The sequence below is a fragment of the Oryzias melastigma genome, linkage group LG17 (assembly GCF_002922805.2).
Source record: "Oryzias melastigma strain HK-1 linkage group LG17, ASM292280v2, whole genome shotgun sequence".
Classification (NCBI taxonomy): domain Eukaryota; kingdom Metazoa; phylum Chordata; class Actinopteri; order Beloniformes; family Adrianichthyidae; genus Oryzias; species Oryzias melastigma.
In genome coordinates this window covers 12,725,687-12,741,459 of record NC_050528.1, presented here as the reverse complement: position 1 = coordinate 12,741,459, position 15,773 = coordinate 12,725,687, and the positions used below count along the sequence as shown (strand labels likewise).

Below are 15,773 nucleotides of genomic sequence, written 5' to 3'. Positions count from 1 at the left end.
CCTCTGATGAAAAGAATTTAGAATAAAAAAATATTTTAAGAAAAGTTTCCATGACTCTACAAAAAGAAGATTTTGGACAAAAGTTTCATTTTAATTTAAATTGAATTTCTAAAAAAGTTTCCATGCTTCTACAAACCTCTGATAAAGAAGATTTTGGATAAAATTGTAGTTTTATAAAGTTTCTGTTCCTCGATAAACTTCTAATAAAGAGGATTTTGGATAAAAGTATAATTTTACAAATTTAATAAAAGTCTCTGTTCTTCCACAAATCTCTGATAGAGGATTTTGGATAAAAATGTAGCTTTAATTTATTTTTATAAAAGTTTTCATGCTTCTACACACCTCTGATGAAGATGATTTTGGTTAAAGCTTCCTTTTATATGTATATTAAAGCACATAAATACATTTTTAGTTCAATAAGTGTCACTTTTGTAGGTTTCAAAGTTGAATTCTGCATTTTAATGCACACACTTCATCACGCCATATTTTAGTGAGGAAGACCATAAAAACAAAGATTGAAAAGTCTCTTAAAGTTCTTAGAAATGGTCTTCAGCGTGTTTAAAGATCGTCACATTTTCATCATGATCAGCACGCTCTGACTGTCAGAAGACTCGAAGCTCCACTTCTTCTCTCAGACTAACAACAAAAATGAAATGATTTATTCAGAAATAAATCTAATAGAGTATATATGCTTTATTTATACCAAGCAGAAAACTTAAATTATAAAAAATATGTTTCTATAAATTTAAAATAGTTAGCATAAAAATCAAAATAATCAACACACAGATAAACATGACAGCCACAGATATAATTGTTTGTAGTGGTTACAATTTTCTTGTCAAATGACAAAAATAACATCCAACCCAACCAACCCTTTTTAGTGTCTAATTTGGTTTTTATTTTTAGGTTTCTTCACAAAGTCTTTCATCTTTTACTCTGATGTTTCCATCTTTTTGAGTTCTTCATATTCAAAGATTATTCTTTGCATTTGTTGCAGGGAAAATCTGTAACATATTTCACCACAGAATGACTTGTGGTTTTGTCTGTTTGATACTTTGCTGCCACATTTAATTGATTCCATTTTGGTCAAATTTGCACAAATGTATAGAGTAATGGCAGGTTAGAACTTGTTTCCATTGACATGCCAAGTTTGTGGACTTGTTGCCATGGTGATCCATCAATCTGAGCTTCACTGATTTTCTCCCATCTTCTAATCACAGTGGGTTGAATGTAACCATAACAGCATTTCTGGATTTAATTCAATTTTTTATTTTTTAGCCGAGGCTCAACCTAATCAGAGTTTCTTAGTAAAGCAAAGTTAAGCGTATTTCTTAAGATTTACTCAAGATGTTAAAGATGAATCAGGAGTTTTTCATTCTGTGACTTTAGTCTTTAAACATTTTCATTCATACTCTTATTGTTAAAGTGCCTGGACATCACACGTGTCACTTCCTGTTTATTTATTTTGACTCATCAAAAACAAAACACCATTCAGTCAATTTAAACGGAAATCTTAACTAACTTAAACTCAGAAATCCTTTCATGCTGATTGTGGGCGTGGCCCATTCGATGGGCGTTGTCTCTCAGATGGGCGTGGCCCTCCATTCCTTGCCTTCAGTCAGCGCTCTGGGCTGGTGAATGAACACGCTGTAGCGAACACCCTGATTGGTTGCTGCTCTAACGAAGCGGCTGTTGGCCGTCATTGTCACAGCTCTCAGCTGGTCTCCGGTGCCAAAGATCATGAGGGAGCGGCGGTTGATTTTGGCGCTGGGTGTGAGGCGCAGCGTGCGCTCCGACGGCTGGTCTTCCACCACCTGGAGACGGGCGAGGAGCTTCTGAGCGCGCTCCTTCTCACCAGGCCCCCCAAGCGTGTCCAGGATGACCTGGAAGTCCTGGACGGCGGCGCGGCAGGCGAACAGCTCCTTGCCCTCCATGAAGGCGTCGAGCTGCGGCAGCACCTGCTGGTGGCGCTCCTGAGCTGCTTGCTCAGTCAGCACTGGCTCCCGGAAGGTGAAGTGGCAGCGCCCGTGGCTCAGTGACGATACATATGTGATGAGCGTGGTGATGTCCAGGTTTACCCGATGACACTCCTCCACCTGCACCTGCGCCGGGAACGCCAGGCTGGCCACCACCGTGTGGCGGTCCACCCTCGTCAGCTCTGCCTGCTGCTCCTCCTCGCTGTCTTCGTCTATGTCCTCTTCCTCCTCCTCCTCTTCTTCTTCTTCTCCATGTGGTTCCTCAAGCACAATAGTGTTGACAGCCACAATGTCGCCGCGGACGGACACGCCCATCTCTCTTAGCCGGTCAGCCATGGGGCTGGAGACTCCGTTGTAGAAAGCAAACACAACATGGGGGTGTCGGTATTGGACGGGCTGCTGACGGCTGGCCTCCAGAAAGTCCTCCGCCTGAAGGATGATGCTCTTGTCTCCGTACTGGCCCCGCCCCTGCCAGATGTTGTGCAGCGCCTCGGCCTTTCTGCCCACTGCCTTAACCCACGTGTGGCCGCCATTGGCCACCACGTCCACCACCAGGGTGCGGCGGCAGCCAGAGGTGTCCTGGTACGTGAAGACGTGCAGCAGTGCCACCACGTCCTCCAGACTCTGGGCGGAGTCTACGATGGCTGTCAGGTGGGTCAGGTTGGTGCTGTGGAGGTGGGACTCCTTGACCTTCAGCTCACCTTTCTCCACCCGCCGCAGGAAGCGCAGCTCGGCTCGCAGCTTCCCGCATAGCTTCTGGTGGCCTTCCACCCCGGCACAGAGCTGTTCTGCTCGCTGCAGCAGCACCTGGGCGGAGCTTATTCTCTGGTGGAGCGTCGCCTGGAGTGACATGCTTACATCACACCTGAGAACACAAACAAGACTTTAATGACAGGCGTTTCAACTCAGGGCCCTTGTCAGCTCAGCATCAACTCTGCACCAAAAACAGTTTCTGGTGCTTCGATTATCCACCTTATTCCTAGCCCCCATGAGCCTTTGTGTGAATTATGGGCAATACTTCCAGTCGACGCCGGAACTAGCATTACATTTTTAGCTACTTCCTCAATTCAGTTGGGGCAGATGGCGAAGCTATAAACAATCTTAAAAGCTCCGAGGCATATCAATACCGTCATAGCAATAAGGTTGGTCGGTTTTGTTGAAAGCTGTTGGGCACAATCTTATGAATCTAAAAGCAGACGATGAGCCAAGTCAAAGCCTCAGAGTGCCTCATCACAGACCTTGGGTTTTGGTGTCAACATCAGGGTGTACATGTGTTGCAGGTCAAGGCAGATCATGCAGTCTCGCTGCAGCTATTCTTTGGAAGGTAAATTTAGACTGTTATGGTAATTGTTATGCCAATTTACTGATGTGTGATGTATGTGCTAAATAAAACATTAAGGTATTTTCTGAAGTATATTATTTTGAATAATTTTTCAATTCAGGTTGAGAATGCAGTCAGACAGGGTCATCATGCATTGATGTCCAGAGAAAGTGGAATGCAGGCACAAAAAAAGAATGTTGAGCTGAAAAGAGTGACACAGATACAGTTTAGGTGCCACAAAGTTGACCACATCCATTCAAGTATGTCGGCATCATCAGATCCCCAAAGTGTATCATCAGCAACAGAGTGTGTCCCAACACTATTCAAGAATCACAAAGAATTCACACATTATGCTAGTTCTTCTTTGATGGCTCCACTTTATCAGCTACACACTAATGGTCCCCTTCAGCAGTGCAACAGATTAAATTTGGAAAATGAGTCTTCTCAGAGAAAGTGTGATCTTCAGATGGAGCAAGCCCAGATGGGATACTGGACTCATCACAGCTCCTCGAAAGCAAGTGTCCACTAAAGGCCAGAAAATCCCCAGCAGAGTTCCTGAGTCAGCCAGCTGGTGACATCAGATGTTTAGAAGATGGGCGTTACGTCATTTTTAACAACGGTTCACAAGGATATTATCTCAGGTAGGCTATTATTTGATTACTATTGTGAGATAATACCTTTTTTTTTTTTTTTTAAATAAAATATTAACATTTCTTTCTCCAGGTTTAGCTGACAACGATGTTCCTGCAGAAAAAAACCTGCAAGCTGGTTATCTGGACACCATCTGAGCATCTGGAGTTGGAGATTTCATTTGCCAAAGCATTTACAGATGTACACATTGAACACCTCGACAATTTCTACTTCACACATATGTTTCCAACCTTAGTGGATGAATTTGTGGCAAAGAAAGTTGTTCTCTGCCCCAAATATCATGACACCCTAAAACTACAATAAGCACCTAACAGATAAAATGTGATTACAGACAAAAATGAGCACTGGATAGAGAAATATTTATTCATATCATTAGTTCAATGTTTTTATTGTACAAAGCAAAAATTGCATTCAGTTATTGCGTTTACAGCACTTCACACATTCATTTCAAATTGTAACACAAAGTACTTTACACGCAGCACACACAAAACTGTACAAAAATAAAAGTTTAATGTACACCTTTAAATACTTGAGAACAGCAAATGCAGTTTGCAAAAGTTAATTTAGGTTTTGTTATTTGTTAAATACTTTAAAGCTGTACTTTAGCTGTTTAATGATGGTGTTCACAGAATAAAATATGTATTGTGCAATAATGCTGCAAAAACTACTTAGTTTGATGATTAACAGTTCATTTCAAATACATTCTCAGTGTTCACTGGCAATAAATTCATTTCTTAAATTCACCAACCCCGCACAAATTTTAAGAATCTTGTCAAATTTTGAAACTAAGTTTATTGGCACTGTTTGCGAGAGAATCCTGTAGACCATCAGACGTCTTATGGTACGCTCAACATGAATGCGAGCATGAGCAATGCGATGTGTTTGTGTGACCTTCTCTTTGGTCAGCTGGCACCCTTTACGTGTGAATGGCGGAATTATTAAGTTCACCCTACGCTCCTCCAGTAGGTCCCTGACTGTAAACTCCCGATCACCCATAACCTCATCTCCAGGTCTTAAGTAGTCTAAGAAACCAGAGTTTTCTGTTATATATCTGTCACTGCATTTGCTGCCATAAGCATCTGAAATAAACATGATAATACCAGAAGGAGACACAGCCACTAAATACTTCACAGTGTTGTTTGCATAGTAGTGACTGTATGACTCACTTCTTGAATCTGGATTTTTTGCTTTTTGAATAACTGTTTCTGTGCAGTCAACTACACAAGTGGTGTTAGTAAAATGGTCTTTAAAAGGCTTTGGCAACGTTGCTCTGATTGTTTCATGTGGCAGCCACACAACTAGGTCCTTCATGTGTTCAAACATAATGTCAATCCACATTTGAACCGTTTTACTAGCCTCTCTTTGTGACACTTTAAATCTGCGGGCTAGATCAGCCATAACAAAGTTTTGTCTGAGCTTCATTAAAGTCATCAAAATTTGGTCCACAAATGGCATTGAGAGTGAGGTAGGAGAGAAAGGTTTTAAACAAAACACAAGGGTTTGGAATTCAGTGAGTGGAATCCCTGTATACAAAAGAGAGTCAGCATCATTTTCAACTATTCGACTAGCAACAGGTTGTGGGGATTCTGGAGGAGATTCAGGCAGTCTATGGAAGATGGTGGCCCTCTCGGCGTAAGTGTGATCCTCCATTGATGGGTCTGACCGTGTTTGGGCGTCTTGAGATGCTTTGCAGAATGGGTCATTCTCTTCCATCTCATCGGGATCATCTGAGGGTTATCAAAACAGAATGCAATATTGTAAGTCCACTTGCACGTCAAAAGTATCTGTGATATATAATAAAACTTTTATTTAAAAATACATTAGTAGGACATAATTTTAGAATTATACCTGAGTTAAGATTTACTGCTGATGTTTGCTTCGCTATAATATTTTTTCATGAATAGGTTTCAGTAGTGAATAATAATAATTATTAGGGATGTCCCGATCAGGCTTTTTGGGCCTGATCCGATTCAGAGTTATTTGATTTTGTGTATTTGCCGATACAGAGTCCCGATCCGATACTTTTGTAAGACACTTAAAATATTAACAAAATGAATGAACAGATTTGTGATGTCCCTTATTTATATTTCCTTAACTTTATCATTCAAAACTAAAATAGAACACTTTTGTGAAGTAGCTTTAATAAACAAGTAAAACAAGAGCAAATATAAACTAGGGAAAAAAATACTATTTTCTTGTTATATAAGTGATAATAAGCCATGTGAGAAAGTTTAGTGACTTTAGCTCTAACATCTTTAGAGCTATTGAACATTTTTGACCAAATGTGATTCCTGTCCTCATTTAAAAATTCTTAAAAATGAATGATGACTTCTTTTTAGCATAAATTTAATGAGTGCTCACGAATAGCTGAGAAGCATTTATTTAAAAAAAAAAGAGAAAAAAGAATTATTTATTAGATCGTTTTTTTAAAGGCTTGTTTATTTATTGTTATTAAGACATCTCATTTTCGGTTTTGTTATCACAGTAGTTATTCATTTATTATTATTTTTTTCAGACAAATCAAACAGGCATATCAAAGAACAGCTCGGGGTCCTAAGGAGTTAAATCATGGCGCTAACATGTAGCAGTTAGCAGCATCTGTTTAGCCATCTGTCTGCAGCACGAAGAGCTTCACATAAAAAAGAAACATAAACTCCGTCTTTTTTCTGTTAAAGTTTCTGTTGAGTTAGCACAAAGTGCTGATCAATTGTAACGTTATCACTTCACGTGCTTGTGTTTACATGCTGCGATGAGGGATGCACCGCGCGGTGTAGCTCTTAGCCGTCTCATGTTTTGACAAACTCAGCTGCGGTTTAAAGTTAGGTAATTTTGAATATCTGATACCAGGAGATGCAGAAATTACACACGAAATATCTTACCTGCTCTTGTGACACTGCTGTCAGGTATCTGCAGTACCCAGCGTCTCTTCTTCTTTGGTGGTGTGGAGTAATCCAACCATAATGTTGGATACGGATTTTCCTCCGTGGGTGCTTTATCCACAAAATGAAACGAACACACATATAATGTTTTCGGTGGCTTCTTAAGATTTAAATTTTTCAGCCACATCGCTCTGACTTCTTCCTCGGCAGGTGGACGGTAAAATCTGTACCGAGGAGGGCAGCTGCACTCCCTCTTCGTCAGCGGCCCATGTTCCACGCAACGCTCCTTAAGCCACAAATTTAATTTTGTTTGGTTGTTAGTACAACCACGAGCTGCACAACATGTACCCGAGCTGCGCAAAGCCATTTTTGAAATTTGAGGGATTACGCAAAACACGCTTCTAAAGTTTGCATGCACCGCTAAAGTTAACAAAAGCGCCAACTTTCCGTGGAAACAAATGGCGCCGTATAACTTCCGGTTGCTACACCGGAAGTTGCACTCATTATCCCTTTTACATGTGCGGCCCATAGACTGTAAAAATAATTGACTGAGCGAGCAATGAGGTCCCCCATTGGAAATGCATTACTTCCTCTCCTCGCGAAAGTAGGCCGCCGCTTTCACCGTCAATTCCTGAAACGGATACCGCCATTTGCAACCCATCTTCAGGGATTGGTCTGAGTCATAGCTGAGTCATGGAATCTACAGGAAGTACTGTCGCCAATCAGGAGTGAGTTTATTGCAACCGTCTGCCCCTTTCCACGCCTCGACCACGAGACCGCGCATGTAAACACCTCCAATAACGGCGGCTCGGGAGAATGGCTTTTTAGGTTTCGTTTTGATCACGTGGTCAGAAATCCTCCGGCTCTTTTCTAAATGACGTCGTTCCCGGTTAAGGTTAGGATTACGGTTATCGTTAAAAAAGCAAATTGATCGTTTGTGGGGCTGTCAGTGATGCTCACGGCTCCACCAGGGGACGTGTCAATTGTGGAAGACACATTTGAACACGTTTAGGACCGCGCGTATTATATGCACGCAAAAAACAAGTGAACAGCTGGATCTTTTTTCTGTTTGAAAATACGACCAGGTCTTTCAAGTTTGTCTCGCGCTCCTCAGACGGCTGCGTCTAATTCAGGCTGAAGCTGGAAAAGTGAGGCGAAGATGAAACTTTGTTTGGTGATTTTATGCGCATATACGCAACTTATCATTTATAAGCTACAACCAAAACAGTGAAATAAAGAAAAACGAACGATAAACAAACAAAAAGTCCAAACACATAACCTCAGAGTGAAATCTATTTCTACAGAGTAAATCTGCATCTAAAAACTTCGACAGCATGCTCCTCTTGTTGTTTTAAACTGCTGCATCGGTACATTCCATTGAGGAAAACAACAGTAGGACAATGATTGGTACATTGTTGAATTGTAAAGTAGGTGTTAAAAGGTCTTCACGGACCGCATTGATGAAGTCTGCTCCCATTGGCTACCCGTCATCTGTCACTCAAACCCCCCAGACATTCGACGTCAGACCCACAAACGCTTATTGAGCCATCTGATTGGTCAATTTATAACTCTAATATCTTGTGATAATGGAAAAAAATCTTTAAAAAAAAATTAGGATTAGAAAAAAGAAGTTAAGCAGAAAGCAGCAGAGGAAGAATGATTATTCTGACATATAAAATGACTGAGAAATAACTGTCTGTTTCTCAATGTAAGTCAATGGGACTTTGGCCTTTTTGCAACCCAGTGGTACTTCCTATATGGAACACGGAAGTAGGGGGGCTTGCTCTGTCCAGTTATTTTATATACAGTCTATGGTGCGGCCCCAAGAATAAGGTGGATAGATTCGACTTCTTTAGTGACATACACTTGTAGAAAACTAGCACAAGCAGCACCTCTTTACTATTATTCTCTTGAGGAACAAAGGAGTCAAAGTGAAACTGTTGACACTAAAATGCGTCTAGCGGAATCAAGCGAGTGCTGTTGCACAGAAAATAGGAAAGAGGAAATGAGGAAAAAAGTCTAGCCAAGAGATTTTATAAATTAGCTCTTATCCTGTCTCCTCATTGCCCGAATCCACCTTACATGATAAACATTTATTGAACACTATAACTAAAATATGAAAAGTTAAAAAACTTGACTTTTTAACATGATTATGTACTAGATATAGAGCATTACCTGCGATAATGCTAGTGTGGATGCTGTAAACTAAATTTGGACACTGAAAATGATAACTGAAAACACTGAAGCTGATAGGCAGATAAAATATTAGCTAAATGCCAAATTAGCCACAAAAACAAACAAAAAGAAAAAGGTTAGCCAAAACGGCTAGCACGTAAATGAAAAAAATAGCTACATCCTAGCTAAACTTCAAAATAGCCTAAAAAACAGAAAAATTAGCCAAAACAGCTAACATGTAAATATTATATTACATGTAAATATTATATTACATGTAAAATATATTACAAGTATTATATTACATGTAAATATTAGCCTAACTACAAAATAGCCTAAAAGATCTTAGTAAACGCCAAAATAGTCCAAAAAGTTTGCAGAATGCCAATTTTTAAAACGTTAAAACCATTACTTTTTAACATAAATATCAATAAAAACAGGGAGGAATATTATTCAACAATAAATCAACTTAAACCTTACATAACTTTAAATATTTCACTCTCCATAAAAATATATTTTGTCAAAATTATACAAGTTAGAAATGAGCGCCAGATAACATCAGGTCAATAATAAAAAAAGAAAAAAAAATGATCTGGAGGGCCGGATATGATTACCCGGCAGCGAAATTATTGACTCATTTGACACATGTGATATAAGGCATCAACATTAACCTTTAAACACTCTTTGAAGGCAGACCCAAATGGAAGCGATGAGCAGAACCCCCTTATAATGGGCTGGGATTTTCTAACCTGTCTCACAGTGAAAACTGATGAATATCATAAAATGAAAGTGTAGCTCTCAGCGTCTTTCCTTAACGAAAAGGATAATCAAGTGAGGTTGCATTTTGGTGAGGTTACAGGGGGCAGAGGTGGAAGACTTTAAGTATTTTAGATTAACGGTTCAGAGCAGGGGTCTGCAACCTTCAGAACTTAAAGAGCTGTTTCTGGTAATTTCTCAATGACTATGACCCAGTAGAACTCACTAAATCTTTCATGACCTTTAGAAAAATAAGCAAAAATAATATTACAATTATGACAAATATAAATTAACTATTGATTTTTAGCATAAATAAATAATAAACTAGCCTTATATCAAAATAAGAAAGTTTATCAATTTGAACAGAGGTTTACATGACTTCCATTCAAAATAAAAGGCATAATATAATAATAGGCACACTTAAAATCATTACATGTATTAAAAAATTGAAAATCCACCTTATAATCCAGTGCACCATAAGAGTGAATTCTTGTTGTGCTTATTGATCTTAAATGGATTTCCTGTGACACACAGACCTAAAAAAATCTGTCAGTGTTTTGGTATAACTTTGGTAAACTACAAAGGACAACTGGATTGTTGGAGAAATACGGTTATTATAGTCAGCAGAGTGGTGTACTGTCTTTTGAATAAAGTTTGAGGTTCTTTTTTTAGACTTACTATTTGCTTTTGACCTTACAGTTAAAATGAAAAACCTTTTCCTTTTTTTCTTTAATCAGAGAGCCACAAAGGAGGAGTTGAGGTCTCCGGAGCCACCAGTAGCAGACCTTGGAGGTTGCAGACCCCTGATCAGGAGCAACAGGGAGTGTGAAGAAGCGATGTAACGGATGGAGAAAGGTGTCAGGTATAAGAGTGTCAGCCAGAATGAAAGGAAAGGTGTAGAATATGTGTTGAAAGCCATGTTGGTGGTTCTTTCTGACAGTTGTTTTGAGGAAAAGACAGAGGTGGAGGAAGCAGACATGAAGATGTTGAGGGAGAATGCAGGAAAGCCAGTTTGGACACGTTAAGTGGAGGGACAATGTCAATAAAATAAAAAAAAAGATGAAGTTGGAGCTACCAGGATGGAGGCCTAGAGGAGGAGCAAAGAGGAGGTTTGTGGATGGAATAAAGGAAGACATGATGGTAGTTGAAGTGACTTAGAAGTATGCAGAGGCTACACCACAACGTCTCAGGACATTTCATTACTTCCAGAACCCGCTGAAAAGTCGGAATTCAAGCGGCGTAAACAATATTTTTCATTATCAATTGACGTCAGAAACGAACATTAACGGTACTTACGTTGAATAGTAACGTTAGACAGGAGTTCGATGATCGCACAGCCTGGACCAAAGCTAACCTAATGCTAACTGTCAGACGCTTCTTCTTCTTCTGTTTGGATGGCAGGAAGTAAAAAGGGGACTTCCGGGTATCCTTTCAGAATGAAAGCATGAAGTGTATATGGAGGCTGGTTAAATAATTCTCTAGTAAAACTTTTTCTTTTTAAAGTTTTTGGATAATTGCAAAAGTAGTTAAAGTAAGGTAAATTGTATTCAACACATTTGCATTCACAAACTGAAGGATAGTAAGAAGGCTAAGTCTAAACAAAGCATTTTGACACGTTTTTTTAGGTGTACCATTGAAAATCTATTGGAGGTCAGTAAGCATAACCAGAATCAAGGTACTCTGGGTCATATGGCTAATATATTCTATTTTTTAACAAATCAAATGATTTTTAGTGCAGTTTTTGGTTTGAAAAATACAATATGAATAGCTCTGATTTAATTTTTGATTAGTCATATTTACACAGTTCTGGCTGACATGCACCAGAGATTCTTAAATAAACTGTGTGTGTGTTTTATTACATCACTGCTGACATTGTACTACCTACTACAACATTTTTTGCATTGAGATGATCCTTTGTTACACAGGATTCAATGTGCACAAATAGTAAACAAGCTCCTGTTACTGCTCTTGTCTTTTATTTTGAAATTAAGTCATAAGTTAGTTCTGACAAAAGTTAGTTCATACAAAAAAGTATTCTTTTCATGTTTTTGTACTTCCAAAAAGCAGCAGTTAATTTACATTTATCACAAAAAATAATAACAGCATAAATACAAATCTGTCAGAATTATTATTATTTATTTATTTATTTATTTACCAAAGATAGATTTTGTGGCTCCTTTTGGGTTGTGGTAAGTTAAAAAACCAAAAGTTGAATGTCAGTTTTTGTGAGTAATTTAAGCTAAAAGCCCATGCTAGGGCATCATCTACAGCACGCCACATGGACGCAGACAGGGCTGATGTCAAACCTTTTGATCTGAACAAGACTAAGCAGACCACATTATTTGAAGTGGACTGAAGATGACCACAAAGATCTAAATCAGATTTGGGAAGATCAGAAGGATCTGAGCAGAACCTTAATACATCAGACAATGATCTAAATTGGACTGTAGCAGACCCGATTCATCTAAACCTGTTTGGTTTAGATCAGAGGTAGGCAAACTACGGCCTGCCTCCATGTTTAGTCCGGACCCTGAACAATATCATAGATGCATACATTTTCCGTTATTTCTTTTTCTTACAAGGTGGATTACCAAAACACTTGACGCATCTAATCCTGGTCCAGCCCAAATAAAAAAAATGTAAATGAATCAAAAAGTTTGCCCACCCTTGGTTTACTCATGGATTTGACTAAAGTAGAACAATCGTCACTGAACCGGACCCACTGAAGCCAATTTTATAGATTTGAACTTGATTTGAGCTGAATCAGCTGACCCAAATGATTTAATTGGACCACACACACCTGAGTTAATGTGGATCTATTTGAATCAAAGTACATCTCTTTATTTCTAAAGGTATTTTCCCACCTCATAGTTCTAATATTTGGATTTATTTAGCTAAATCTCCAACGTCTCTTGGGCTCAAGGTAGGACACATTTTTCAAATCTTTCAGTCTCATGACTTTGGAGCAGACAATGGTAGAAACGGCTGTTTGAATACGGAGACAAGTGAGTAATCACAAAACCCATCATGTTTTTTAATTTTTTTTATTGTGATCAACAAAACAACCGGAAACACAAAATAAATATGGCTGATTGATCAGTGATCACTCTGATAATCTGCATGCTGAAAAGCTAAGGCACACAGAGCTGTGATGTCATAATACGGTCAGTTCGCCAGTCCAGAACACCTGAGGACATAAACCTCCGATTGGCAGGTCAGCTCTTTACCTGCCAAATCAAAGGTGTGGTCGAAGGCGGAGCTTCAATCAGCTGTTCATCTGCTTCTTCTTTTGGATTAGCTCAGCCAGCACCTTGTAACGAGACACACACTCCTCCTGTCAACAACACACACATTAAGGTTAGTCTGTGCACTGGAAGAGATACATTTTTATGCATCAAAAGTTCTGTAAAACAGGAAGTAAAAACCTAGGTAGAGGAAATTGAGTAAAATGATTTATAATTAATCAAATAAAATCCAACTGACTTGTTTCCAGTAGCCGTCCTCATTGTTTTGGATCTTATCCTATATAACATCTGGGACAGTGTATCACATTGACTGTATATGTGAACTGGACAGAGTGAGTGTGATGTCACCCATAGAAAATGGTTTACTTCCAGCTTCAACCATATGAAGTCAATTCAGTTTCCATTTTTGCGCAATGTGAATGCTGCAACATTGGAGCCAGACAATGCAAGTAAGCATTGATTGGTCTGAGTCGACGTTTCTATGGCAACCACTCTCACCAATCAGGAGTGAGCTTGTTGGATGTCTATGGGATTTTGGCTTTTTGGGACCAGGTGTTTGGAATGTGAAGGGGGAGGAGTCACTCAGTCCAGTTCTCTTATACATTCAATGGAGCATCAAGACAGATACTCATTCTCTGAAATATTTACCGTTCCAACCAACAACCTGACTAGACCAAACACTGCTCTTAGGCTCCTAGATCAGAGTTTTTTTTTTTTTTGGTTCCATTCGTGTTTTTGATTCTATTGAGCTCTTCATCTAATTACCTCTCCTACATTGCGAGCTCCCCACTGAACTCCACTGAGGAATTGTGGAACTGAAACCCACCACAGAAGTCCAGAAACTCTAGACAAGAGACGACAATGCTTCTTGGAACTCAAACCTACCACTGCACTCATCAACACAGCAGTGTGTGTTTATTTGTTTCTTTTATGTTGATTCTTTTTTTTCAATACAATCAATTTTATCTTTTCTACTGATGTATTCATTCACACTCTTTTGGCTTCTTGAGACAAATACGCTTCTCTCTATTCAAAGCACCTAGCCCACATGTGTCAAAGTCAAGGCCCGGGGGCCGGAGCTGGCCTTCTGGGTAATTCTATCCGGCCCTCCAGATTTTATTTTATTGTTATTAATGGCTTGATGTTATCTTGTTCTCATTTCTAACTTGCATAATTTGATTATTTAAGGTTTAAGTTGATTTATTCTGGAATAATATTCCTGCATTTTTGTTATTCATAATTATGTTAAAAAGTTACAGTTTTAAAGTTTTAAAAATTAGCATTCTGCTAGCTTTTTGGACTATTTTGGTATTTATTAAGATTTTTTAGGCTATTTTGGAGTTTAGCTAATATTTCAGCTACATGCTAGCTGTTTTGGCTAATTTAGGGTTTTCTTTTGAAGTTTTTTAGGCTGTTTTGAAGTTTAGCTATTTTTTCAGCAACATAATAGCTGTTTTGGCTAACTTAAAGTTTCTCTTATTTTTTTTAGGCTAATTTGGCATTTAGCTAATAGTTTAGCTGGCTATCAGCTTCAGCATCTTCAGCAGCCAAATTCAGCTTACAGCATTCACACTAGAAATATCGCAGGTAATGCTATATATCTAGTTCATAATTTTGTCAAAAAGTTACGATTTTAAAGTTTTGAAAATGTAGTTTTAGAGAGTTCAATAAATGTTTATCTTGTTCGGCCCGCCACCTAACGTGTGTTTTGGATTTTTCTCCCCTTGTGTGATTGAGTTTGACACCCCTGACTTAGCCGTAAAAAGATACATTTGCAGTGCAACATCTAACATCTGTCATGTGCATCTAGACACACCTTTGGCTAAAAACATTTAATATAGTAATCACACTTTCAACCAGCTACAATGGAGAAATAGAAAACTTGACCTTTAAGGTGTGTGTGATACTGAAAAATAAGAAAGTGTGAAGTGGTATTAGGAGTTTGGAGAGAAAAAAAATGGTTGAAAAATTGATCATTTCAAGGTTACAAGTCAATGTGTCCAGAAATCTTCATGTTTCCGTGTTCACTGTGTGTAATATGACTAAGAGTATTACAGACCTCAGTGCTGTAGCTAACCTCCCTGGACGAGCAATATAATGGCAAATTACAACAAAGGACCGTTTGAAAGGTGGACAAAGAACCCCAATAAACTTCCCAAAAATATTCAAGCAGATCTGCAGACACGGTACAACAGTGTCAGCTCGCTCTGTCGCCGTCTGAATGAAAAGAGACGCTATGGTAGGAGATCCAGAAGGACACAAAGCCATAAAAAAAAAACAAGACTCGAGTTTGCCAAAATATATGCAACAAAACCACAATTCTTCTGCCAGAACGTCCTGCGGACAGACCAGACTAAAGAAGAGCTTCTTGGTAAAGGACATCATGGTGCTGATTACAGGTAAAGAAAGTAATCCAGTTCCTATGGTGAAACATAGGAAGACGTTTTGGTAAAACTTTGCTGCTTCTGGCACTAAATGCATTTACTGTGTGAAAAGTTTCATGAAATCTAGTGATTACCAAAGAATTATGGGAGAGTGACCACAGTCTTAAAGCTCTGTCTTGATCAGAGGTTTCTCAGCAGAACTACAGCCAAAAACACTTAAAAAAAGACTCAAAAATGATTACTAACAAAAGTACCTGAGAGTTCTGAAACAACCAGCAATAAGTTCAGACCTGAACACCTGTAGAGAGTAGGGCTGGGAATCACTGGGTACCTCACGATACGATACGATACGCGATACATGGCTCACGATATCGATAATATCGCGATAC

The 15,773-nt window shown here is 38.9% G+C and overlaps 3 protein-coding genes and 1 long non-coding RNA gene across 4 annotated transcripts in view; 1 reads left to right on the top strand and 3 right to left on the bottom strand.

Moving 5' to 3' along the window:
* Positions 1-1,053: 1,053 nt before the first annotated feature.
* Positions 1,054-11,203, bottom strand: lg17h7orf25 (linkage group 17 C7orf25 homolog). The gene is made up of 2 exons (XM_024268837.2): positions 11,052-11,203; positions 1,054-2,841 (listed from the first exon to the last, which is right to left on the bottom strand). Exon 2 carries the CDS (start codon positions 2,826-2,828, stop codon positions 1,584-1,586), a length of 1,245 nt encoding a protein of 414 aa, XP_024124605.1. The 5' UTR covers positions 2,829-2,841; positions 11,052-11,203; the 3' UTR covers positions 1,054-1,583.
* On the bottom strand, positions 3,976-7,092 carry si:dkey-56d12.4 (uncharacterized protein LOC799220 homolog; the record flags this gene model as incomplete). Its single annotated transcript, XM_024268842.2, is given in 2 exon segments — positions 3,976-5,675; positions 6,828-7,092. Coding segments are annotated over 2 exon segments (1,209 nt in total). The 3' UTR covers positions 3,976-4,653.
* LOC112144407 lies at positions 10,341-10,803 on the top strand. Its single transcript, XR_002918890.2, has 2 exons — positions 10,341-10,617; positions 10,696-10,803. It is a non-coding gene; the product is annotated as an uncharacterized LOC112144407 (long non-coding RNA).
* A 1,577-nt stretch (positions 11,204-12,780) lies between the features above and the next one.
* dnajc1 (DnaJ (Hsp40) homolog, subfamily C, member 1) overlaps positions 12,781-15,773 on the bottom strand; it is a 10,225-nt gene continuing 7,232 nt past the window's right edge. Inside the window, exon 12 of the mRNA XM_024268802.2 lies at positions 12,781-13,089. Coding sequence (XP_024124570.1) covers positions 13,021-13,089 — 69 coding nt within the window. The 3' untranslated portion in view covers positions 12,781-13,020. The remainder of the gene's footprint in view (positions 13,090-15,773) is intronic.